This window comes from Leptonychotes weddellii, chromosome 11, assembly GCF_054177405.1.
Source record: "Leptonychotes weddellii isolate Sample4059 chromosome 11, ASM5417740v2, whole genome shotgun sequence".
Lineage (NCBI taxonomy): Eukaryota > Metazoa > Chordata > Mammalia > Carnivora > Phocidae > Leptonychotes > Leptonychotes weddellii.
The window spans coordinates 50,610,126-50,636,881 of NC_138379.1; the positions used below are offsets into that span (position 1 = coordinate 50,610,126).

Below are 26,756 nucleotides of genomic sequence, written 5' to 3' on the forward strand. Positions count from 1 at the left end.
TTTTTTTTTAAAGATTTTATTTATTTATCTGAGACAGAGAGAATGAGAGAGACAGAGAGCACATGAGAGGGGGGAGGGTCAGAGGGAGGAGCAGACTCCCTGCAGAGCAGGGAGCCCGATGCGGGACTCGATCCGGGACTCCAGGATCATGACCTGAGCCGAAGGCAGTCGCTTAACCAACTGAGCCACCCAGGCGCCCAAGGAATGAGGATATTTTAAAAATGCACAGGACTGGCTTGTTAATGATGAGGGAAAAATCTTTATACCCCAAATTAACCAATGGAAGGCAATACAGGGTTTACATCAGGCTACTCATTTAGGCAAAAATGCCTTAGAATATTTAATTATTTATTTTTATATATATTTATTTGATGGAGTAAATTCAACAGCTACAATAAAATAGATCTGCCGATCCTGTAGTTTGTGCATAAGTAAATCCAGATGGTGCAGTCTGCCCTCAAAACCAGCCCAAAGGCGTGGAACATATCCAGAAGAGGACTAGCAGCTTGATCTCACACAGATGCCTCCTTGCAAAGGTTATAAATTCCTACTAGTGTTGGTTGATACTTTCACTGGGTTAATCGAGGCCTTTCCTTGTAAAATGGAAAAAGCCATGGAAGTAACCAAAGTTTTGTTATGAGAAATTATTCCCAGATTTGGCCTTCCACAATCCCTTCAAAGTGACAATGGTCCTTCTGCACAAATAACTCAACAAATAGCATAGACTTTAAAAATTAAGTATTTTCTACATTCAGCCTGGCATCCACAATCCTCTGGAAAGGTAGGGAAAGCTAATCATATTTTAAAATGCTACCTTACTAAACTTAGTCTAGAAACCCAGGTAATTGGGCTACTCTCTCACCAAAAGGACTTGTCAGAATGAGAACTGCTCCAAAACAACCTCTAGGATCCAGCCCTTTTGAGTTATTGATGGAAAGCCATTTCTTTTTTTTCTTTTTTAATATTTTTTATTTATTTATTTGACAGAGAGACACAACCAGAGAGGAAACACAAGCAGGGGGAGTGGGAGAGGGAGAAGCAGGCTGCCCGCAGAGCAGGGAACCCGATGCGGGGCTCGATCCCAGGACCCTGGGATCATGACCTGAGCTGAAGGCAGACGCTTAACAACTGAGCCACCCAGGCGCCCCTGGAAAGCCATTTCTTACACTGGACCTATTATTAGATGAAGATAATAATGCTCTATTAAATTATTCACTTGAGGTTGATTTAATTCATAAGTCACTTAATGAATACACTGATCACATGCTCCCAAAACCTGACTCAACTATAACTGAAAGTCTACCCCATGTAAGTCCTAGAGACATGGTTTATTTTAAAAACTGGAAATCAAATATGGTGGGGGACTTAAATCCAAAATGCAAAGGTCCATATCGGGTCATATTATGTACTCCCACTGCAGTAAAATTAGAAGGGCATTCTTCCTGGACTCCTGTATCTAGAATAAAACCTGTACCTCCTTCACAGGAAACCCATGAGCAAACTAATGTGCCTTCTTTCTCCTGTGAACCTGTAGAAGATCTCAAACTCCTCTTCAAATGACAATGAAGGTTGTATATTATCTTTGTTCTTTGTTCACCTATCTGAACTGACAATTCCTTCTTACAATGGGCACATTACTCTGAACTTCAAAATCAAACAGCTTGCTGGATACGTGGAATTTTGTCCATGTCAAGTACATCCCCGTTACCCTGGTGGGTTTCCCCTTTACAAGGTACTGATTGGCACTCTCCATATACTTATATTTCAGAAACAATATATAACGATACCCTGTTTTGTGATAAATCTATCACTAACCAGAATGTTTCTTCTTGGCCCACGATCAATATGACATGGAATTTACCAGGACATAACCAAACTTTTTCATACCCTCAAACTATTAAAATATTAACTGACTTTACAAACCCATAAATTGATGCCCATTAACAAGTGCCTAAGTTATGAAACCCTACTTATCGCTATACTGAGGAGGGTATATATCAAATTTGGGACACATATTTATGGCTCACACCCTCCCTTGGACAGCTCAGTCAAAAGGCACTTTTATGCTGGGAACAAAGAAATCATACATATGATACCTGAGCAAATAGCACACGACTTCTAGGTTGGCTATCATTAGAAACAGGTTCTCAAACCACTGTACTCAAGTTACTGACTGGTTTGCTACTGATTGCATGAGGCGACCTAGAATCAGATGGCTAGCTCCAAATGGGACCCACTGGTTACGTGGAACTAATCTATGGCCCTGGCTTCGTCCAGGGTGGATAGGTCGTTGAGCCTTAGGTTTTGCCTGGATTCATGGGTGCGTTACTGAAACTATCACTACCCCAGCTAATCTTCCCAATTTAAAACAAAGATGGGCACCATCTGTCTTTCACTGGTATGATCATTTAGCATCCATCTTTCTTCCGTCTGTAGAGTTAGCAAGCATAATTTGGAATGTGGAAGTCCTTAATAAATACACTATAAAGGCACTCAATGATTCACAAACCAGCATCTCCTTACTCAATATTGAAGTCACACAAATGCACAAAGCAGTTCTACAAAAGAGAATGGCTTTAGATGTTCTAACAGTAGCACAAGGAGGTACATGTGCCATTATCAAAACAGAATGGTGTGTATACATACATCCCAGATTATCATAAAAATGTCACAGGGCTACTAAAAGATATGAATAGTCAAATTGAGGCTTTATAAGATCCTTCCCTTTCTCTTAATGACTGGTTAAGTTCCTGGCTTGGGGGAGGATTATGGTCAACTATTCAGGTTCTCTTTGCTGGACTTATTCTTAGAGCCATTTTAATTCTAATATGCTGTCTTCTTCAATGTTTTTTTGCTTGGTGCCAAGACTCCATCACTACAATAACTGCACATCGAAAGATGATGCTTTCTATTCAAGGAGATTCACCTATGTTGTCTACCTTACATTTGGCTACCTCTGCCTTTTGTAACTCCTACATCCCCAACTGACCAATGTTGACCCATAGGTAGGGACATCTCTATTTAGCAGGAAGAAGTTACAGAAGACAAGACCTTCCACCCTCAGCAACCTTAAAGATTTAAGGGTCAAAATGGTTCAACAGGGGGAAATGATGAGGAAAACAAAGGCAAGAAAAATGTAGTTTAAATCAAATCTCCTTACAGCATGCAGTCCACTGATAGATACCTGAGACATGCAGAGCGTGACATTCCTTAAGGAGTTCGTGGCTGCCTTAAGCCTTAATGTTTATTTTTCATTAAAGACTAAAAGTAACCTTATCTTGACAATAGCTGAATTTTCAAGGTCCTGTAAGACCCTGCTTTCAGCATACAAAAATTCCTTAGAAACCTACATTATCTCTACCTCCTCTCCCTCCACAAAACTTAAAATATATAATCAGTCAGCCCTCACACTGCAGGTACAGTTCTTTCTGTCCACAGGTCCTATCCCCATGCTGTAATAAAACCACCTTTTTGCACCAAAAACATCTCAAGAATTCTTTCTTAGCCATTTGCTCAAGAACCCAACTTCAAATCACATCAATTTCACCAATGGATACTATGTATTAAGTGGTAAGTGTCAAGCATTCACCAAGAGCTTTTTGTGAGCTATTTAATATTCGCAATAAACCCAAGGGGTAGAAATTTTACAGATGAAGAAATAAGTTTAGAAAGATTTTTATTTGCCCAATACCATGTAGCTAAGTGTCAAAGCTAGAATTTTAACACTTATCTCTCTGATGTCCCAAATGAAAACTTGACCACTACATTCTACCATTTCCCATAACTCCCACACAGCATTGGAAATCATTTCTTTTATCCTGGCTTACCTGGAGGCAAATGTAAGATCCTAATGCTTATGAATGGGTGTATTTCTGTGAACTTAGGCACTTTTACTCTACTTCTCAACAAGTATTTCTGGGCAAGATGGGTGAGTTTCTAAACATGGACTATAACTGATACATCACTTTTTTTTCTTTAAGATTTTATTTATTTGACACACAGAGAGAGAAGAAGAGAGCAAGCACAAGCAGGGGGGTGGCAGGCAGGGGAGAAGGAGGCTCCCCACTGAGCAAGGAGCCCAACGCGGGGCTCGATCCCAGGACCTTGGGATCATGACCTGAGCCAAAGGTAGCTGCTTAACCGACTGAGCCACCCAGGGCCCCAGATACATCACTTTTTATTCAATATTTTTATACTGAAACAGTTGTCTATGGAACATAAGTGGTCCCCAAACCAACAAGTAAGATGCTGCCATCTTGTGGCATTTTTTGTAAGGCCAGGTGTGTAATCCAACAGTGAGGAGAGCTCAATAAGCAAAATTCTAACCCTGCCTGCCACTTTGCACTTTTGTTGTCTTCCTAACTGTAACATCAATACAGCAACATAAGAAAATAGGTAATAACTGAAGACAAAATAATAAAGTTGCCCCTCCTCCTATTTACTAGCAGTATAACACCTTGTCAATTAACATTTTTGGGCCTGAAATTTTCTTATCTATAAGATGGGGACAATGACACCCATCTCATACTGTTGCTTTAAAACCAAATTAAAATACATATGTAAAGAGCCTGGCAAATTGCGGGCATTTGGTAAGTATTGGTTCCTTATTCCCTTCTTTTTTATTATTATGTTACGTTAATCACCATACATCACATCATTAGCTTTTGATGTAGTGTTCCATGCTTCATTGTTTGCGTATAACACCCAGTTAACAGTTAACCCTTCCCTTCTTTCCTGATCCTTTTCCTTTCCTCTATTTCTGACCTCTTCCCACTGAAGATATCCTAGCCTTGTTTTCTACTCACTTCCCTATTTTCCCCATTGTTCTTTCAGTTTCCTGACTCCACCCTATCCCCACCCCCTCACACACACACAGAAAGGGGGTGTCCACATTTACACACCTGGACACTTACCTTGGTAAGGCAAGGCTTGGTAAGCCTCTCTGCATTATCCAATATGGCTAACCACTCCTCCACTTCAGCATTTGTGCTATTGTGGGTATAGCAATGCAAAACACCTCCTACTGGGTTTCACTGAGCAGTTTTCCCATTACTAACAGCATTCATTCTATAATCCCGTCAGAGTCTGGTCCCCTCATATTCTGTTTATCCCTCATCCCTGATCCTTTCACCCCTACTCTGGGGACCTGACACACACACTGCTATTCCCTCTCTGACCCCATTTCCCCTCACTGTCCTGCCCTACTCACTCTGCTCTGCCCTCTGGTCTCCTTCCTTTTGCTGCTCCCTTTGTCTGAAAGGCTCTCCCAGAAAACCACATGGTTTGCTCCCCTACTTCTACAATTTTCTCAGATATCACCCTATCAGAAAAGGCTTCCTTGACATTCTATATAATTATGTAAGATAGCACAGACACACAAAACCCCAGTAACTGTTCATCCCCTTTACCCTGCTTACTTTTAATTTTCTCAGATCATGAATACTATTAATATTACTGCTGGTGCTAGGCTGGAGTGGTAAAAGGCTCAGAAAAAGCCTGCGTAGGGTGCCTGGGTGGCTCAGTTGGTTAAGCGACTGCCTTCGGCTCAGGTCATGATCCTGGAGTCCCAGGATCGAGTCCCGCATCGGGCTCCCTGCTCGGCAGGGAGTCTGCTTCTCTCTCTGAACCTCCCTCCTCTCATGCTATCTCATTCTCTCTCTCAAATAAAAAAAAAAAAAAATCTTTAGAAAAAGCCTGCGAAAAAAGAATACTTCTGATAGGATGAAAAGGATTATGCTGTATCGGAGGCTGAGGAGGACTAAACCAAACCCAACTCCCGAAAAATCCTAGCCTACTCATCAATTGCCCACATAGGATGAATAGCCGCCATTCTAACCTCTTTCCACCCATTATGTTGCCCTAGAGCAAAGGTGAAGGAGTTGGTAGCTTCTTAAAGTGTTCTTGTGTAGGAGGGCAAGGTTCACTTGGTGAGGCATTGGGTCCTCCATAGTGGATTGTTCCAGGAAACATTAATTATATTAGCTGGAGATAACACATTAAGATAAAGCTGTGGAAACTTATTTTTCATTCTTGCTGCTCTTACTCTTCAGCACTTAATCTATCTTCCCCTTCATATACCTTAGGATTTCTTCTTCTTCTGGTTTCATCTAATTTTGGTGTTTATCATTTAGGGTAGGAATTCTAAATCCAGAGTTCATGGAAAGGCTTCAAAAGACCCAGAAATAACTTGAAATTAATTGGCAAGATTTTGGGAGTATGTTTGTTTTCTGGGGCAAGGTCTATGACATTGATCAAATGCAAGGAATCTATGACTTCTCCCATCTAAAAGATTAAAAACCAGGGGTGCCTAGGTGGCTCAGTCGTTAAGCGTCTGCCTTCAGCTCAGGTCATGATCCCAGGGTCCTGGGATCGAGTCCCACATTGGACTCCCTGCGCAGTGGGAAGCCTGCTTCTCCCTCTCCCACTCCTCCTGCTTGTGTTCCTGTTCTCGCTGTGTCTGTCTCTGTCAAATAAATAAAATCTTTAAAAACAAACAAACAAACAAACAAACACCGTTTTAGGGATGACAGCTCAATATTCCCCTATCTTAATATGCTTAATGCTTAAACACTGCTTTATAGTATCCTGTCTTTCTCAATAGCTTAAGCACCAAGAGTAAAGGGATAGTATTTATTCACTGCTATGTTACAGAGCTGGCACCTAACTAATTCTCAATAAATACTTGTTGAATGAATGAAGACTCCATGGTGATAAAAGCCTATTAGTCATTCTGTCCATAATCTTCATTGAACAAGTCTTGTTCTGGGGTTAAGATCTATCTTGATAGATCCAGTTAGATTTTTTTTCACATCTAGAGATAAGGGAAGAATTATCCTACTAAAAAAATGCAAAGCTCACTTTTAACATGTAAGAGCCAGTCATAATACACACTATAAGAGAAGCTGAGTAAAGATGAAATAGCCAGTTGAGCCCCAGAAAGGGAACAGTAAATAGGAAGTTAGGTGGAGTGAAATTCAGAAAGAGGTACTACATAACTAGAATTCAAAGAGTTGATAATCCTGGTTAAGAATCAGGATTGTCGGGACGCCTGGGTGGCTCAGTTGGTTGAGCGACTGCCTTCGGCTCAGGTCATGATCCTGGAGTCCCGCGTCGGGCTCCCTGCTCGGCAGGGAGTCTGCTTCTCCCTCTGACCCTCCCCCCTCTCATGTTCTCTGTCTCTCATTCTCTCTCTCAAGTAAATAAATAAAAATATCTAAAAAAAAAAAAAAAGAATCAGGATTGTCCAGTTAAATTCAAAAGCAGAAATTTAGGCATATGTTCAAACCACCAGTCCCATCATTAAAGACAAAAGGAAGTTGAAAAACCAGTTGGTTGAGGTTTATATTTCTAATAGATTAGGTATAATGAAAAGGATTTCTGGCACCTGTGTACTAACTTAGTTTTAACCTTTATATTTAAAAAAATACCCTTTGACTCAGGTCATTAAATTACATTTCAGGTGGGTGTGTGTGTGTGTGCATATTTTATATATTTTTATATTTTACATTTTATATTTAACAGATTTTAAAGAGCTTCATAGATACCCTAGCAATAAGTCCTCTTACTCCGTAGACCTCCTGTTTTTCAGGCAACAGCATCCTTCATACTAAATAAAGGACTGTAACAACAGTTACAAAACAGTAATTCTTTGGCTCTGCTTCCATTCATTCTGCAGGAAAGTCAAACTTCCTTATTTTTTCCCAAATGGTTTTGTGAAGCCCCAAATACACTTGCAAAATAGTTGTCTTCACCACCATTTTCTTCGTGCCTGCTCCAGCTCTATCTCAGTAGAAACCCCTCTGTTCTCTTGGGGCTTAAAGGACAGATAGGCTGCTACTTTTTTTTTTTAATTATGTTCAATTAGCCAACACATAGTATATCATTAGTTTTTGATGTAGTGTTCAACGATTCATTAGTTGCATATAACACCCAGTGCTCATCACAACACGTGCCCTCCTTAATGCCCATCACCCGGTTACCCCATCCCCCCACCCCTCTCCCTTCTGTAACCCTCAGTTTGTTTCCCCAGAGTCCAGAGTCTCTCATGGTTTGTCTCCCTCTCTGATTTCTTCCCAGTTTTCTCTCCCTTCCCCTATGGTTCTCTGCACTATATTCCACATAGATAGGCTTCTGATAGCTGCCCAAAGCACTCAGGAGTTGCTGGTGCCCACAGGTGCCTGTCCCACCGCTACAGAGGTCCTGTGCTGAGGGTTTTCTTCCTAAATGGTTGCGATTTTCACCAACTCTTGATGCGGGAAACAAAGGCAGAAGAAAAATTATTAAATTTCCTTACTACCTACAGCCCATTGACAAGTCCTTGAAACAGGCAGAGTGACATTCCTCTAGGGACTCAACTGCCTGATGTTAATACTTTGCTAAGGGCAAAAGGCAATCCTAGCCTGCCATCCCCCCACCCCAGGATCCTGTAAGTCTATTTTAACATGTAAAAATTCCTTTGGAAATTTCCTTTATCTCTAAACCCCCGAAGATATGTGTTGGTAATCATCCCCCAAGCATATGGCCCACTGATATACATCTGAAGGGTCTCATGACTAAGGTTTTATTAGACAGTAATAAATTACCTTTTCCCAACAATAGCTAGCCCCCTCAAGGTCCTGGAAACCTTGCTTCCAAAATTCCTTAGAGACTTCCGCTATCCCTGACCCCCTCCCAACTTGAAAGTATATAATGGGCCACTCCTCATGACCCTGGTGCAGCTCTTTCTGCCCACAGGTCCTGTCCCCGTGCTTTAATAAAATCACCTTTTTGCACCAAAGATGTCTCAAGAATTCTTTCTTGGACATCAGCTTCGAACCCTAACGTCTTTCCTACATCATTGTCATTGCTAGAATCACAAGTGCCAACTTGGGCTCTACTGAAACCACCTGGTATTTCAATTCTACTAAAAAAAAAATTTTTTTTTAACAGCAACTCCTATTCTTCCTATTGTGTATGTGATATTATTTTATTTATTTTTAAACTTTTTATTTTAGTTATAGATTAATAAACAAAAATAGGGGTCCCTGAGTGGTTCAGTCGATTAAGCGTCTACGTTTGGCTCAGGTCATGATCCCGGGGTCCTGGGATGGAGCCCCACATTGGGCTCCCTGCTCAGCACAAAGTCTGCTTCTCCCTCTGCCTCTGCCCCCCGCCCCCCTGCTCTCGTGCTTGCTCTCTCTTGCTCTCTCAAATAAATAAAATCTTTCTTAAAAAGTTATAGATTTACAGAAAAGTTGCAAACATAGTTCAGAGAGTTCCTACATGCCCCACAGTTTTCCCTATTAACATCTTACATTACTATGAAACATGTCATAATTAATGAACCAATATTAGTATGTTACTATTTTATTCGGATTTCCCTAATTTTTATCTAATGTCCTTTAGCTGTTCAAAGATCCCATCCAAGACACTATATTATTTTTTTTATATTTTTAAAGTGCATTTATTTAAGTAATCTCACAACCCTGAGTAACTCACAACCTTGAGATCAAGAGTCACATGCTTCTCCAACTGAGCCAGCCAGGCACCCCAAGACACAACATTACATTTAGTCATCATTATCTCCTTAGGCTCCTCTTGGAGCTGAATTTGGCTGAGTTTCTCAGACTTCTCTTTTATAACTTTGGCAATTTTGAGGAGTATCAGTAGGAACATTTTGTAGAATGTCCCTAAGGTGGGATTTCTCTGATGTTTTTCTCATGATTATATTGGGGTTTTGTGTTTTGGAAAGGAAAAACCACAGAAGTGCCATTCTCATTACACCCTATCAAGGTTACACACTATCAACATGACATCACTGTTGATATTAACTTTGATCATCTAGCTAAGGTAGTTTGTCAGGTTTCTCCACTGCAAAATTTCTTTCTCATCTTCCCACCACCACCTTTCCATACTACTCTCTTTGAAAGGAGTCAATATGCATAGTCCACACTTAACAAGCAAAGAGCTGTGCTCAGCCTCCTTATTCAATTATTTACATATAAAAGTATGGCTTCGTGGATATTTACTTTATACTTGGAGTTATAATCCAATGCTACTCTATCCTGTTGTTCAAACTGTCTAGTTTGGGCCAGCTTTCAGTTGTCTCCTGTGTTCCTTTGACATACCTCCATCTTTTAATTTTTACTATTATTATTTTTTTAATTTTAGGACTTTTTACTTCCTGGCATTGCAAGATGCTCCAGGCTCATTCTGTGTTTCCTGCCCTAGTCCTTGAATCAGCATTTTCTCCAAGGAGGCCCTGGTTCCTTTTATTAGAGAATGTAATTAGAAACCATGATCTGGACACTAGGTGTGCTCATTGCTACTGCGGTGTCCTAACTTCTAGGCCCTCCTAGCTGACAGAGTCATTGATTTTTGGAAAGCCAAGTCACTTGTTCTGTAGAATGTCCCACGTTCTGAATTTGGCTGATTGCTTTTACATGGTGTCATTTAACTTGTTCCTTTATCCCCTGCATTTCCTGTAAATTGATAGTTACATTTAAATGTTTGATTAGAGGGGCCCCTGGGTGGCTCAGTTGCTTAAGTGTCTGCCTTTGGCTCAGGTCATGATCCCAGGGTTCTGGGATCCAGCCCCATGTATGGCTCCCTGCTCAGTGGGGAGTCTGCTTCTCCCTCTGCCCTTCCCCCACTCGTGCTCTCTCTCTCTCAAATAAAATCTTTTTTTTTTTTTTAAGATTTTGACAGAGAGAGACACAGCAAGAGAGGGAATACAAGCAGGAGGAGTGGGAGAGGGAGAAGCAGGCCTCCCGCTGAGCAAGGAACCCAATGCGGGGCTCGATCCCAGGACCCTGGGATCATGACCTGAGCCGAAGGCAGACACTTAATGACTGAGCCACCCAGGCACCCCATAAATAAAATCTTTTTTTAAAAAATAAGCATTTGATTAGATTTAGCTTATTTTTTTCTTAGGCAAAATCCTGCATAAGTGTTGCTCTGTAGTTGAGGCATATAATGTATAGCTGTTCCACTTTGGGCAATGTTAAAATTGGTTGGTCAGTGAGTGGGTTTATAAATTTACCACCAGTCTTCCACATTTTTATCCCTTAATTGTCTATTAAAATTCATTAGGGGTTGCAAATTGGTGATTTTCTAAATCCATCATTCGTCTGCCTTTATCATCTGAATTTCCTCTGTAAAGAATTTTCCCTTAGTAACTATTTGGTCACTCTAAAATAAGTTTGTATTTTTTCCTGGCCAGAATACCTCTGTAATGCCTAGAAGCAAAGTGCTTAAAATTGGACCAAAGTTGCAGGGGAAGCCAGACTCTTATCTTCTTAACCTGTGTAAGAGTCATTCTCATGAAGACACTGATCTTGAGAGTTGGAATTTTGAGATCTGGATTTGCAAGATGCTGCTCCGTCACCCATATCAACAAACATTTTTGCTGAAGGAATTAGGAGATTAATTAGTGATTTCTTGTTTCTGAAAAGAGAGACTGATTTATGTGATGTGAAATACTTGATTAAAAGTAATTAATTGGGTTTATTCTGCTTTTGCTCTCTAATTGAAACAATGTCCAAAGTCTTTTTAATGACAATCTCTAAACATACTATAAAAAAGTAAAATAAAATTTCTAATCAAAGTCCAAAAGACTAAGTTTTCTACATAGCTCTTGCTATATAAATGAATTGTCATCAGAGCAGTAAATGAAATATATTCACATTAATTCTCAAGTGACTTTTAGTAAAGGGGAAAAACGAAAGGGTTACACTCACAGGACTGATTTAAGCAACCTCTTTAGACAGCAGTAACTAAAAAATAGTTTTAATTTACTCAAAATCTCTGGTAAGGCACCAATATAGGAAAGAGAAAAGGGCTTCATTTCTGTACATACTTTGTGAGTTTTGTGCAAGTATTTATTTTTTAATTCAGAGAATGTCTATTGGCACCACAGAAAATTTGGAGTTATAAAGAGAACTTTCATTAGTTATAAAAGGACAATTGAGACTGGGGAGGAAAGCTGAAGAGAATCAACAAGAACACCTGCCAAATTCTCTATTGCTTGAAGCTCGGGCTAATGAGTCCCCTCTTTTTTGTTCTCTCTCCCTTCTCTCTAGCCCTAAGAAATGTGGACTCTTGGTCAACACAGCCCGCAGGAGGCAAAACTGAGGTGGGAGAGGGGGTTCAGGCATTTGAGCCCTCCCCACCCCCTGACACTAAACCCTGACACCTATGGCATTAGCACAAAACCAGACTGGCTGCAAGGTCTGAGGAATCCCGGACATTCTCTCCCAGTTTGCCCACAGTGGGCAGCCCCAGACAGGCGAGCTGTTGGGGAGTGCGCTGCAGTGGCAAAAGCCATGGACTCTGGCATCATCAGACTTAAAGCTAGCACTTACTGAACACTTTTTACGTGCTTGGCTCTCTGTGCTAGTGTCTTCATGCTTTTTAAAACAAATCGATGAGGTGGGGCCTATGACCCACAATTGTATGAGGTAGGTGAGGAAAACGAAGCTCAAGGAAACCCAGTTGCATGCCCTGGTTCACAGAGGTCAAACTCCGGTTCGTTCGACTCCAAAGTCTACTCCCGGTTTCATTCGACTCCGAAGTCTACTCCCTTTAACTACCCATGGCCTCTGCGCCCCACCTCCGTCACCTCCCGTCTTCTCAGTCATTAATAAAAACGAGGTGGTTGGCCGAGATTATCTCTAGGAGTGTCTCCAGCGGGACTGTTTTACCGTTTTAGGAGCGGGGAAGAAAAGCCTTCAAGGTCTTCCCTTCAAAGCAAGTGTCAAATCTCAGCGGACGCGAACCTTTACGTTAGGCGCCGGGACCGGGATCCTGGGAGCCCGCTCGCAAGGGCTCACGGGTCCCCGCGCGCATGCGCAGTGGCCCCGGCGCTCGGCGTCCCTCCGCGCCCTCCCACCACCCCCCCCGCCGCGGGCTTCCAGTCGCTCAGGGAGGCGGCGGGGACGTGTGTGCGTCCGACTCTCGCTGACTCTTGGCCCTTTAGCCGGTATCCCCTAGCAGAGCTTCCCTTGCCGCCCTTCCCCTCCTCTCCTCCCCAGCTCTGGTCCCAACACCTTAGCTCCGCGCCGGGGAGGGGGGGGAGGAGTCCTCCCGTGACGCCCAGGGACCTCCAGCTCGCCTCGAGTCGGTCCGCCCCCGGGGCGGGAGGAGGGGTGGGGCTGCAGACTGAGGACTTGGGACTCCTACCCTGACGCTGCCTCTACTTGAGTCAAGCAGGCAGTCTAGTCTGGCCGGGAGCGAACCATGACGGCGCTGCGGGGCCTCTGGCCCGAGGTGCAGGACACCTGCACCTCGCTGGGGCTGATGCTATTGCTCGTGCTGTTCATGGGGCTGGCCCGCGTGGTCACCCGGCAGCAGCTGCACAGGTTCTTGATGGCCCACACCTTCGTCTTGGAGTTTCTGGCCACCTTCCAGCTCTGCTGCTGCACCCATGAGCTGCAACTGCTGAGCGAGCAGGAGCCCGCGCACCCCACCTGGCCGCTGACGCTAATCTACTTCTTCTCGTTGGTGCATGGCCTGACTCTGGTGGGCACCTCTAGCAACCCGTGCGGCGTGATGATGCATATGTTGCTGGGGGGAATGTCCCCCGAGACGGGTGCGATTAGGCTGTTGGCTCAGCTGATTGGTGCCCTGTGCAGCAGGTACTGCATAAGCGCCCTGTGGAGCCTGGGGCTGACCAAGTATCACCTCAACGAGAGGACCTTCGCTTGCAGGAATCCTATTCAAGTCGACTTGCCCAAAGCGGTCATCACAGAAGCCATCTGCTCCTTTATCTTCCACAGCGCTTTGCTGCACTTCCAGGAGATCCGAACCAAGCTTCATATCCACCTGCTGGCAGCACTCATCACCTTTTTGGTCTACGCAGGTTTGTTATTCCCACAAAACACTTGGCACGTCCGAAGCCTCTATGACCCGAGGCGCTAAGTTCTTTACCAAGATACATTTGAAACCCCTACACTTCTGCGATGTCAATACTGGTATCCCCATTATTCTAACTGTTTTGCAGCCTGTTCTTTACCAATAGTGCAGACATACAGATCCTCCATTCAGTGTTTTGAACCCTCAGCAACAGGAGCCATTTCTGTGCTGAAACTGAGATATTGTGAAATATTGCCAAGGGTTCAAATATCCTACAAAGGGATTGTTTTAATGGTAGAGAGAAAAGATATCAGCTACTTCTTTCCTCATGCCAACCTGAAAAATGATCATGGGTTTAAAAAGTGCCTTTCAATTTAAAGCACAGGCTACATGATTGGTTAATAGTAAGAGGGAGGAGTAGAAATTTGGTAGTTTTTGTTGCTTAGTTCTTTTTCTACAAAATTAAAGTCATTTCTTGTTTCCTTAATTCATCTTGAATTATAAATGAACTTTTAAGTGGCCTATCACAAAAGATGTGTTTTAAAATTAAAACTTGCTTGAAATTAAAGATGCTTTTTAAAACAAGTAACTGGAGAAATCTGTTGATTTCTTGCAAACCATTGGTTTATTTTGACAGATCTCAGATGCAGTGGATACCCTGGAAATCCTAAACGGGACAAGGAAATCCAAAAAACAAAAGTTTAATGATGAAATATGTCATTTTAAATGCAACAAAGTAGCTTCACTGGGACTATATAAAATGTTTTAGAGGCAGGAATCTAATAAAAGGAAATTAGTGGTAACGGTCTATCTTCTGCCCACTGAAAGTGAAACTATAAGTAGAAGTAAACCTCAAAATAAAGGCTTCTAAACATTTGCTTGACTTCCCAGGATAAAAATGACTTTCCAATCCATTTTCCATCCGTTAGATCTAGTAGTATTCTTTGTGTAGACACAGATGGAAATAAAGGGTAGAGAAGAGAGGAAAGGATTTATGTATATTTGAGGGTTTGGTGAATAGTTGCTTATTTATTAGAGTTTTAGGTTTGGGCTAAAGCAGAAACGTGCCCCATATGTGAAGATAATCATCCTTGCAAAAAGTTATGCCACAGTTTAGCTCTGTACTTACATAATTAATGGTGTATTTTAAAGTTTCCCAGGTAATCCCAGTATGAAACCGGAGTTGAGAACCACTGCTCTCATCCAGACTTGTGCTGGACAATTCGGAAGCCACTGGCTACATGTGGTTATTCAGATTTAAATTAACTAAAATTAAATACTTGGTTCCTCAGTTGCAATAGCTACATTTCAAGTGGTCAATAGCCACACATGGCTAATGGGTGCAGTATCAGTGCTGGAGACTGTTTGCCGGGGCAGAACCTAATAGACAATTGTGGATTACTACTGTTACAGAAATTGATACTATTATGATCTTCCTTTTCTGTCAATGTAAGGGAGGTAAGAGTATTCATTGAGCAGTATACTAATAAGCACATAGGAAATTTATATGAGTTATCTTAGTTAATCCTTAAAAAAACTCACTAATGGGGTGGGAGGATGAGTTAGCCTGGTGATGGGTATTGAGGAGGGCACGTTCTGCAGGGAGCACTGGGTGTTATGCACAAACAATAAATCATGGAACACTACATCTAAAACTAATGATGTAATGTATGGGGATTAACATAACAATAAAAAAATTTTTAAAAACCTCACTAATGAATACATTACTCCCATTTTAAGTAAAGTGAGGCTCACAAACGTGAAATGACTTGTCCAAGGTCACACGGCTAGAATGTGCTGGAATCATGGTTCAAACTGACACTAAAGCTTATTCTCATTTCATTATCAGCATTTCTACACTGCACTCCTCAAAAGTAACAAAAATATGTACATACAAGTGAACATTATTCAGCCATGAAAGGAATTAAGTTCTGATAAATACTACAACATGGATGAACAAATGTTGCAGGACTCCACTTATGTAAAAAATCCAGAATAGGCAAATTCATAGAGTCAGAAAGTATAATAGATATTACCAGGGGTTAGGAGGTAGGGAAGAGTAGGGACTTATCCTTTAATGGGTACAGCATACAGAGTTTCTGTTTGGGGTGATGGAAAAGTTTTGGAAATTGTGGTGATAGTTGAACACTGTGAATGTAATTAATGCCACTGAATATACACTGGAAAATGGTTTAAATGGCAAGTTTTATGTCATATACTTTACCATAATTTAAAAAAATTAAGTTGCAAAAGGATTCTTTTGCCAAGTAAGTCTGGCAAACACTGGATTAAACAGATTTTCTAATGTTAAAACTTTACAGAGCCTTTTCTAAGCTGCTGTATATTGTGAAACCCCAAAAGGAGAATGTGGAACAGTTTTTCAAACTTATGGAATCCTTTTGTCTAGGAGTATGTAGCAGAAGAGAACATACTTTGGGTAATGATACAGTAAGCCATAACTCTGCATTATTTTCTGTGGATATGTCATAACTTTAGACCAGAGTTGTTCCAGATAGAATAAACTGTCTTGGGAGTGATTGAATTTCTGTTATATCAGAGAGAGGTAAAGCTTTTGTAGGAAGGATTTAAGAATGGATAGGGGAGGAAAGGCAGGGGGAAGGGTTAGCTAAATCAAGTCTCATTAGAAGTTACTTTGATATGTCTTTTGTTTTTAACTTCTAAGGTACTGTTGGTACTGATTTGACATGGTTGCATGCTAGGATGTAATTTATTAACATGTTAGAGCTATAAAACTATTAATGCAGATTTCAAGCAAATATCCTTAATTTAGGTTTTGGGAGAATTTGGCTCAATGAACAGGGTAAGAGGGAACTGCATTCATTTTTAAAAAAGATTTATTTATTTTAGAGAGAGAGTGGGGAGGGGCAGAGGGAGGGAGAGAGAAACTTTAACAGATTCTGCACTGAGCGTGGAGCCAATGAGGGGCTCCATCTCGGGACTCTGAGATCACAACCTGAGCAGACACCAAGAGTCGGACCGTTCAACCGATTGCGCCACCCAGGGGCCCCTGCATTCATTTTTAATTACAGTTGACCCTTGAACAATGCAAGGGTTAGGGGCACTGAGCCCCTACACAGTCAAAAATCCATTTATAACTTTTGATTCCCTCAAAACTTAACTAATAGCCTACTGTTGACTGGAAGCCTTACTGTTAACAGTTGATTAACACATATTTTGTATGTTGTATGTACTATATACTGTATTCTTACAATAAAGTAAGTTAGAGGAAAAAATGTTAAGAAAATCATAGGGGCGCCTGGGTGGCTCAGTCGTTAAGCATCTGCCTTCGGCTCAGGTCATGATCCCAGGGTCCTGGGATCGAGCCCCGCATTGGGCTCCCTGCTCGGTGGAATCCTGCTTCTCTCTCTCCACTCCCCCTGTGTTCCTGCTCTCGCTATGTCTCTTTCTGTCAAATAAATAAATAAAATCTTAAAAAAAAAAAAATCATGAGAAAATACATTTACAGTACTGTATGGTATTTAAAAAAAAAAAAAAATTTGCATATAAGTGGACCTGTGCATCTCAACCCACCTTGTTCAAGGGTCAACGGTAGACACTGAAAAAAATCTGTTATTTTATACATCTAGGTAAGTTGTTTTTATTATTGCACCTGTTCATTTCCTTTGTAGAATTTTTAATTATACACTTGTCTTCTGATGTCTTCTTCCAACAGACAGTAAGCTTTATGAATACAGAAATTAAAGTTATTTTATTCATTATAACATGTAACCAGGTCTTAGCATTGTATCACCTGTTACAAATCAAATACTCATAATAACTTTAAAAAATCATGTAGAAAAAAAATAATATGTATCTGGACATTTTATATTTTATGTCTAAGGGCTTTCAAAATAAGCCTAATAAACTGTCTGAAGAAACTGTAGTATTTTTACTTCATTTCATTATTCCATTCAGTTTTTGGCATCCTTCTAAATCACGAAGAACATAGGTAAGATTATTTGTCAAAGGAGAAGGGAACTAAGTCCTTTACATACATTTGCTTTTAATGTAATAACTATATGAAATAGATACTCATTTACAAATGAAAAATTGCTTCAAACAAAGGTCCAGAACATTGATTTATTAATATAGTAGCTAAGTGCACAGGTTTAGAGTTGTACTGTACCCTTAGAAGAGATACTCAATTTAGGCCTCATTTCCTCATATTTAAAGTGGAGAATAATACTATCTCTCTCTTAAGACCATTATGAGGAATAGAGTAACGTATTTCAAGTTAGCATAGTACCTGGCACAAATATTCTAGTCACTGGAACAAGGGCTAGCCTCCACTCTAAATTAATTAACATTCTGGCTTATACAGGAGTCTTATGATTTTAACTAGTGTCATTCTGTCCCAGAGAATTTGATTTCCTTTAGGAGTATTGAGTAACATTAGCATCTAGAATTGCCAGATTTGGAACTTGGACTTTGAAACAGTCTTTAACTGTGGTAATCTCGCCAAGTTCCTGCTATCCTGTAAGACTCTTGACAATCAGCCCGCTCTGTCTTCGCATTGGTATCTCTTCTTGGACATATATTATTATGTCTTTTCCCCTTCGGATGTCAATAAATAATATTTTTCAAAGATATTTTGTTAGTCCTGTGCCTAGTAGATGATTCTTACTTTTTAAATAATTCATGTTTAATTACACAATGCATGAACGTACTCTTTTTGTTAAAAATTAAAACACTACCAATGAGACCATAAGTGCCTTTTGACTGCCATCCTCCATGCCTGTCCTTTCTCCTTCTCTGTCTAATCTTCCCACCAGGGTAGTCCTCTGCACATGCATGTGTGTGTCCTTCCAAACTCTTTATGTTATTATACATATAGATAAGACCCTAAAGAAACTATTGTTCAGGTATGTTCATGTTAACATAAAAGGTATCATATCTTACTTTTTGCAGTTTGCTTTTCTTGGTGGTAGTAGTTGTTCAGTGGTATCTTGGAGACCTACCAATGTTAATTAGTAAAGAGATTTCTCTCATTATTTCAAAATATTGAATGTTATTCCAAATTAATAAGCTTCTTTATTTAGCTATCTTCTTAGGGACAGTCAGGTTTTCCCCAGTTCTTTGCTACTATAAACAACATTGCATATGTCTACTTGTATACAAGTATCAGTAGTTCTCTACAACTCAGTAGTTCTGGTTTTCAACAGGAACCCCCCCACACTTCGCCCCAGGGGACATTCAGCAATGTGTGGAGACATTTTTGGTTGTTAACAATGGTAGGGGAGATGAACTTGCTGGCATCTAGTGGTTAAGGACCAAGGATGCTGTTAAACATCCCACAATGCATAGGACAGCCCCCAACAAAGAGCTATATAATCTAAAATGTCAAAAGCCGAAGCAACATGCTTTGGACTTTTTTTTTTTTTTTTAAGATTTATTTATTTGAGAGAGCGAGCCCACGTGTGCATATATGCAGGAGGGGTAGAGGGGGTAGGGAGAGAGAATCCCAAGCAGGCTCCATGCTGAGTGCAGAGCCTGACATGGGGCTCTACCTCAAGACCCTGAGATCATGATCTGAGCCAAAACCAAGAGTCGCATGCTTAACCGACTACGCCACCTAGGAACCCCCTGGGCTTCTGTTGGCACAGAACCCACTCCTGATATGAATTTCTAGATCAGCTTTTTTTTTTTTTTTAAAGATTTTATCTATTTATTTGAGAGAGGGAGAGCAAGAGAGAAAGGGAGCATGAGCAGGAGGGGTAGAGGGAGAAGCAGACTCCCTGCTGAGCCAGGAGCCCAACACAGGGCCTGATCCCAGGACCCTAAGATCATGACCTGAGTCGAAGGCAGATGCTTAACCAAATGAGCCACCCAGGTGCCCCGTGTATCAGCTAACTATAGCTTAAAATCATAATTGATAGTTTTTCATGATTCTGTGGGTCAGATAGGAAATTCCTCTGAGACCATATAATATAGCTGGACAGTTGGTGGGGCTGGAAAAGGTAAGGTGTCTTCACTCATGTGTCCAGTGGCAACTGTCATCTAAGATGCCTCAATTCTCCTCCATGTGGCCTCTTATCTTCCAGCAGCCTAGACCAGCTCACTTACATGGTCAGGGCACTGTTCCAAGAAAGCAAAAAGTGGAAGCTAATGGGTTTTTTGAGACCTGAACCTAGAATTCACTCAGTGTCACTTGTCATGTTCAGAACTGGCATAGCATCACTTCTGCTACATTCTATTTGTCAATGTAAATTGCAAAGCCAGTCCATATTCAAGAGGGGAAGGTGGGAGGAGGAGCTACCACAACATCACACTTAGCAGAATTGGAGATGTGAGGATTAGAAGATAAGGTGAGTAAAGAAGTTTGAATTTTAGGATGGTGTAAGACTGGTGGACAGTGTTCTTAGACCTAATGGAAATAGCAAAGGCCTAATAGGAACACCAAAGTAAACTAATTATGAGAGCAATGGTTCAGTCTATTTTTACTTATACATGTCAAAAAAAAAAAAAAAGCACAGGTCACTTGTACTATCATAGCACATATTACATTGTATTGTAAAGACCTGTGTAAGTCCTTATCTTTTGCCCATGGTGTCTACTATGTAGGAACTCAATTCTTTTATTGAACTGAAGTGACTACCTGCCAACCAAACAGTTCTGTTTGTCCTTGGCAGTTGCAGGTTTAACATTCCAGGATTGACTATTCAAGAGTGATTCTGGGGGCGCCTGGGTGGCTCAGTCGGTTAAGCGGCTGCCTTCGGCTCAGGTCATGATCCCAGGGTCCTGGGATCGAGCCCCGCATCGGGCTCCCCGCTCAGCGGGGAGCCTGCTTCTCCCTCTCCCTCTGCCTGCCTCTCTGCCTACTTGTTCTATCTCTCTGTCAAGTAAATAAATAAAATCTTAAAAAAAAAAAAGAGTTATTCTGAAGGTCCATGATGTGGTATCATTTATAATTGCTGAGACATGAATATGAATCACTCTGTAAGGCCTGTGTGCTAGAAAAAACTCTTAGCCATGGAGTGAACTTAGTTCACTGCTCAACACCTTCATCTCAACACAGCTTCAGTGCAGCCTATCAAGTGTGACATCTCATTAGTGAAATCTTATGAAAGGGTTGCTTAATTTCCAATTTTACTGTATTTTACGAAGACAGCATGCTATAGAGGCATATGTCAAGGTAAAATTTATGAAGATCTCGGGATATATCTCTGTAGCTGAGTCAGAGGCAGATGTGTATGCCCAAGCTTCTACATGGAAGAAGTAATAGAAATGTCACTATCTCAGGAATATTTTAGGGTGTGTTCTAAAAAGCTGAGCCACAGTTCTGGTACCATTGGAAAGGAAGTCCAGCCTCCTCTGCTTTTCCTTACTTGCTTGTGTGGCCAGAACTAAACTCCTAGGCTCCATGTCAGAGAGAGAACCTGGGTTCAGAGCTGGACCATGAGTCCTGAAAAGCAATCAACAGTTAGAAATTGTGCTTACCTTTCACAACTATACACGATCACTTTTTTTATTTAAAAATTTTTGTAGCCACTTTATTGAGACATAATTCACATGCCATTCACAGTCCCTTCTTCAGGGCTCTCTCTGTTGACAAGTAAAAATGGAGTCAGTGATAATACTTTGGTCCATTTTACTTTTGTTTTCAACACAAAGGTGTACTTAAGCCCACGATGATCCTGGGGTATTGTATACACTTTAAATGTATTTTCATTATTATTTATTCATTTAAATTGATGAATGTTAAGATGGGCAGCCAAATCTCCTGTTTTGTAAACTTGTAGGAGCAATAATAGAACAGATTAACTTTCAAATGTGCATTCAATAATATATAGGAAAAGCACTGGATTAAAACTCTTAATGTCCTAGCACATTATAATCTACCTTTATATTCTATAACATGCCAGGTGATTCTGCAAAGGAAGATTATAGCATAAGAATACTTAAATACCTAAAACAAAGTAGTCACATCCAGTAACCCCTTTATTTCCAGTTACAAGAAAATGTAAAATACATGGTTTGGTATCACTCTGCTTAAAATGTATTACAGGAGGAAGTCTAACAGGAGCTGTATTTAATCCAGCTTTGGCACTTTCACTACATTTCAAGTGTTTTGATGAAGCATTCCTTCGATTTTTTATAGTATACTGGCTCGCTCCTTCTTTAGGTAAGCATATTTTTATTAATATGATTACAAGATTAGGGTATCTTAAAATGATAGGAAATGTCACTGTAACATGTCAATTTCCAAAGCCAGAATAGGTACAAAAAAGAAAATGAAAAAGGTAGTTAATATACCTGAAATAACACTTTATTTGTGCAGTATCCTTTAAAACTTTTTTCTTCAAAGAAATAAAATTATCTAGTTAAGGGTAGTCAGTTTCAGGCATGATACCATTTTAAGAAACCCTCAGATATATGGACCAAAAAACTGAGGAGTGATTCCTTCCATTAAAAAAAAAAATATCTTTCTTGCTAAAGGGAGTTTCTTTTTTCAAATTTGTGAGTTCCAGATAAAATACTGTTTAGCTCATTTGACTCATTTTGCAAAAGAGCATCTCATGAAACAATGGATAACTGTAATAAGTGTAGTTTAAAAATTATCCACAATTTCATTCCTGTTATTTCTATCTGGCTCAGATATATAAAACTCCTCTTACTTTTTTTATAAAGAAAATGTCAAATCTTGTGGGTCAGTTAACATACAGGTTGTTTGACTTTTTTTTTTTTTTCATTTAAAGCCTCTGGTTGCAAAACAGACTTCTCTTTCAAAGGCATTTCCTAGTCAAACCTTAAGGTTTCCTGTTACCAAATAGGAGTAAAAAAATATCAAATCTGCATGTGACAGAAACTCATTCTTAATCTGAGTTTAAACTAATTTAGAGCTTTAAGCCTAAATATGTTAAAATAAAAATATTAATTATTGCAGACATCCCTTTCAAGACAGTGATTTGAGCCCTGTGGCTGTCTCCTCTAGCCCTATTTCCCCACTGAAAAATTAACCAATAGCCACATGCTAGATTTATCTTCTTGTGACCTCAAAAATAAAGATTTACTAATATATGACTCCTTTTTTTAAACCTATTTTCTTTAAAAAAAGATTTTATGTATTTGAGAGAGAGAGGGAGAGAAAGAGCTGGGGGAGGGGCAGAGAGAGAAGGGGAGAGAGAATCTCAAGCAGACTCTGCACCAAGCACGGAGCCCAACACAGGGCTTGATCCCAGGACCATGAGATTTTGACCTGAGCTGAAATCAACAGTTGGACACTCAACTGACTGAGACCCGACTGAGACACTCAGGTGCCCCACATATTTTCTATCTGATATAAAATTTCAGCACTGACTGAAATTTTGCTTTAGACATTTTGCTTGGTACAGCTCTAAAAGCTATTAATATTGTGACTGATGAAAAAAAAGAGAAGGGAGAAAGTAATGTTTGATCATTCCAAATGAAAACTCAAGAGTGCTTTCAATTGCCTTATTCTCCCAGTACATACATCTCTGAGGCATGGAGGGACACAGTGTTGATCTTTTAGAGAAGAGCAAATGGAGACCTAAATCTAGAGTTTCTCACTCAGCAAGTCAGTAATGGAGCCAGAACTAGAACTCCCGATCTATTTATCCTTCCAATTCACTGTTTAGGTCCTTCTGGTTTTACCAGATACATATGTTTTTAAGGATTCATGGTTGAAGAAAAATGTGAGAATGTTACATTAAAAAATATCCATGTGTTTCATGTAGAATTGATGCAGCTAATTCTTTTAAACATAGCTTTCCAAATCTCTAGGTATATAATCTTAAATTATAGCCACTGAGTGATTATGAACTTCTTTAGATTGTTTTTATTTTACTCTATTTTGTCTTTCAGGTATATTGTTGATGATTTTGATGTTCAGCTTTTTCCTTCCATGGCTGTATAACAACCATACAATTAACAAAAAGGAGTAACTATTCCAAAAGACTCAGACTAAGTTACAGGACAGTCAAGCTGGATGTGATAAAGATTTTATCACCTCATATTCAACATACTGGCTGCACTGGACTCATCAATGTTTAGCTTCCTCTGAGGAAGCTGCCTTGTAGTTGTCATCACTGGAACTTAAACTAATTACTGTGAAAAGGAGGTATCCTGTGTTTCTCAGTTAAGGCTTGTTCTTTTGAGTGTGTATTAAATGTTGCTAGAAAAGACTCATTAGGGGTGCCTGGGTGACTCAGTCGGTTGAGCGTCCAACTCTTGGTTTCGGCTCAGGTCATGATCTCAGGGTCATGAGATCGAGCTCTGTGTCAGGCTCCATGCTCAGCAAGGAGTCTGCTTGGGATTCTCTCTCCCTTTCCCTCTGCCCCTCCCCCAGCTCTCTCTCTAAATAAAAAAATAAATCTTAAAAAAAAAGACTCATTACTTTAAATATGAATCTCAAGTGATAATTATTAATTTTGATGAAAAAAGGAGCACAGGGTGAGAAGGAAAGGGAGGTGATAGTAGGATCAAAGAAAGTGTATCAAATCTCACCTGAATGAACAGGATTTTTAGCCAAAGTATGACCAGTCATGCCTACAGACCCAGAAAGGGTACATTTCAGCCACTACCTCACACAATGATACCATCAGCAGTGTCATTTATCAACAGGAAAGTTGCTTTTGGAAGTAGATTATATATCCACTCATACTCAGGGGTTCATAAATTTTAAATATACTCTAAAATATTTTTTCTAAATAGACAATCTCACTAGCTTTAGGCAAGTTGTTATTCCTTTTTTTTTTTTAAGATTTTATTTTTTTATTTGTCAGAGAGAGAGAGCACAAGCAGGAGGAGTGGCAGGCAGAGGGAGAGGGAGAAGCAGGCTCCCTGCTGAGTGGGGAGCCCGATGCGGGGCTCGATCCCAGGACCCTGGGATCATGACCTGAGCTGAAGGCAGCTGCTTAACCAACTGAGCCACCCAGGCATCCAGCAAGTTGCTATTCCTTAACAGAGTAAAACAAAGCAGCCGTACCAAGTCAAGAGGTAAGCTTTTCACATTCTCATTTGATCCTAATAGCTACCTTATGTAGTAGGTAGAGTATGGATTTTTAATCTCCATTTTACAGATAAGGACACTAAGTCCAGAGGGGTTTGCTTCCCTGAGGTCAAAAAGAGCCAAATACCATCCTTAGACTTCTGTTTCAATACAAAAAATCTTCTTGGTCATCATTATGATTAAAGTAAAATTGAAGATTTTGAAGCAACATTAAAGATTTTATAATGTTAGGGGTGCCTGGGTGGCTCAGTTGGTTAAGCAGCTGCCTTCAGCTCAGGTCATGATCCTGGAGTCCCGGGATCCAGTCCCGCATCAGGCTCCCTGCTCAGTGGGGAGTCTGCTTCTCCTTCTGACCCTCCCCCCTCTCATGCTCTCTCTCTCTTTCTCTTTCTCATTTAAAAAAAAAATCTTGAAAAAAAAGATTTTATAATGTTAAAATTACTTAGGAATTAACTAGTTTTTTGTTTTGTTTTGTTGGGCTTAAAGAGCCTCTAAGTTTTCTTCTATTAGAAGCTTTGTTTTATTGTAGGAGGTCTACTTTTCATTCTGGCTATAGGGGCACCTGGGTGGCTCAGTCGTTAAGCGTCTGCCTTCAGCTCAGGTCATGATCCCGGGGTCCTGGGATCGAGCCCTGCATCGGGCTCCCTGCTCCGCTGGAAGCCTGCTTCTCCCTTTCCCACTCCCCCTGCTTGTGTTCCCTCTCTCGCCGTGTCTCTCTGTGTCAAATAAATAAATAAAATCTTTAAAAAAAAAAAAAGTTCTGGCTATAAATAAGGTTAAGTGTATTTCTCTTCCAAGGAAATTCCATTATCAGGGTTAGAATTGAAAGTAAAAAAATATGGGGTGAGATCAAATCTGTTTGAGTAATAATAATTAAACAACTGATAAATTGCCAGGTAATTTAAGTGCTGCTTGGTGATCAGCTTGTGATAGTCACTCCCTTTACACCTGCAGACTGGACTGAACGGTGGCAGGCTACCCAACAAGGCAGCCAGGCTGAGGATCATGGACTTTGACTCATGAACTTAAAAATACTAGTTTTCTATTTTAAAAAGCAGAATTCATAAAATTTTGACAGTGGCTAAATACAGTTTATTTGGCCTGCACAATATTTTAAAATAAGTAAATAAGCTAGTGTTGTAGTCTTTTTCACACAAAAATCCAGTTCTGGATTCTCGGGAAAAAACCAAAGATCTGGCAGTACTAGGCCTGAATCCTCTCACAAGCAACACAAAATAAAGGTTGTTCCCTTTTAAATGATCCCTCTGCCACTCCCTGTGTCTTCCAAACATGAAGCTGTGTTTCAACTACTATTACATGAGACTCTCTGGTTCAAGAAAAATGAATATTAATTTGTGAAAACACCCAGCCCTCTAAGTGTGTCAGAATTTACAACTGTAGAGGACAGTGCTTCCCCTGCAGCCCTCTGAAATGGTAGCTGTTCTCTCCACACCACCTCATACCATGGGGCCTGGAGGTGGAACAGGTTCCTCTCTCCTCGTGGCTGCTTACCTCTGCTCCCTCCATTAAAAACCTGTCCTCAGACCATGCCCTCTGCCACCTGGGCACTTCTTACTGCAATTTTCTACCCTACAGTGCCCTCAATTCCCCCTGGTCCTTTAAGAACTTAGTTCCTGTCTCACTCTCAGCCTCTACAACACCATTCCAGTTACAGTTCTTGAGGATTTTAATACCCACAAAGATGATCATCCCAGTGTCTTGGCCTCTCAGTTCATTGGCTGAACTTGAAAGGCTTTTCAATTATTTTTCTTCTATTCTGCCTCAACTACAACTTTTGGTCATAACCTTAAGCTTGTTAATTACAAGTAACTCAGACTCTTCTATGATCTCAAACCTCTAACCACTAACCTCTCCTTCTAGCTCACTCACTCTAGTACCTCATCTCCAATAATCCTTCAACCTCTGTGGAGAACTT

General features: G+C 40.5%; 1 protein-coding gene and 1 long non-coding RNA gene across 2 annotated transcripts in view; one reads left to right on the top strand and one right to left on the bottom strand.

Moving 5' to 3' along the window:
* The window catches only part of LOC145716226 (uncharacterized), a 36,242-nt gene extending 23,387 nt beyond the window's left edge, over positions 1-12,855 (bottom strand). Inside the window, exon 1 of the long non-coding RNA XR_014138767.1 lies at positions 12,681-12,855. This is a non-coding gene — a long non-coding RNA (uncharacterized LOC145716226). The remainder of the gene's footprint in view (positions 1-12,680) is intronic.
* A 44-nt stretch (positions 12,856-12,899) lies between these two features.
* Positions 12,900-26,544, top strand: AQP11 (aquaporin 11). The gene is made up of 3 exons (XM_006739509.3): positions 12,900-13,837; positions 21,857-21,973; positions 23,674-26,544. Exons 1-3 carry the CDS (start codon positions 13,216-13,218, stop codon positions 23,751-23,753), a joined length of 819 nt encoding a protein of 272 aa, XP_006739572.1. The 5' UTR covers positions 12,900-13,215; the 3' UTR covers positions 23,754-26,544.
* The last annotated feature ends 212 nt before the right edge of the window (positions 26,545-26,756 follow it).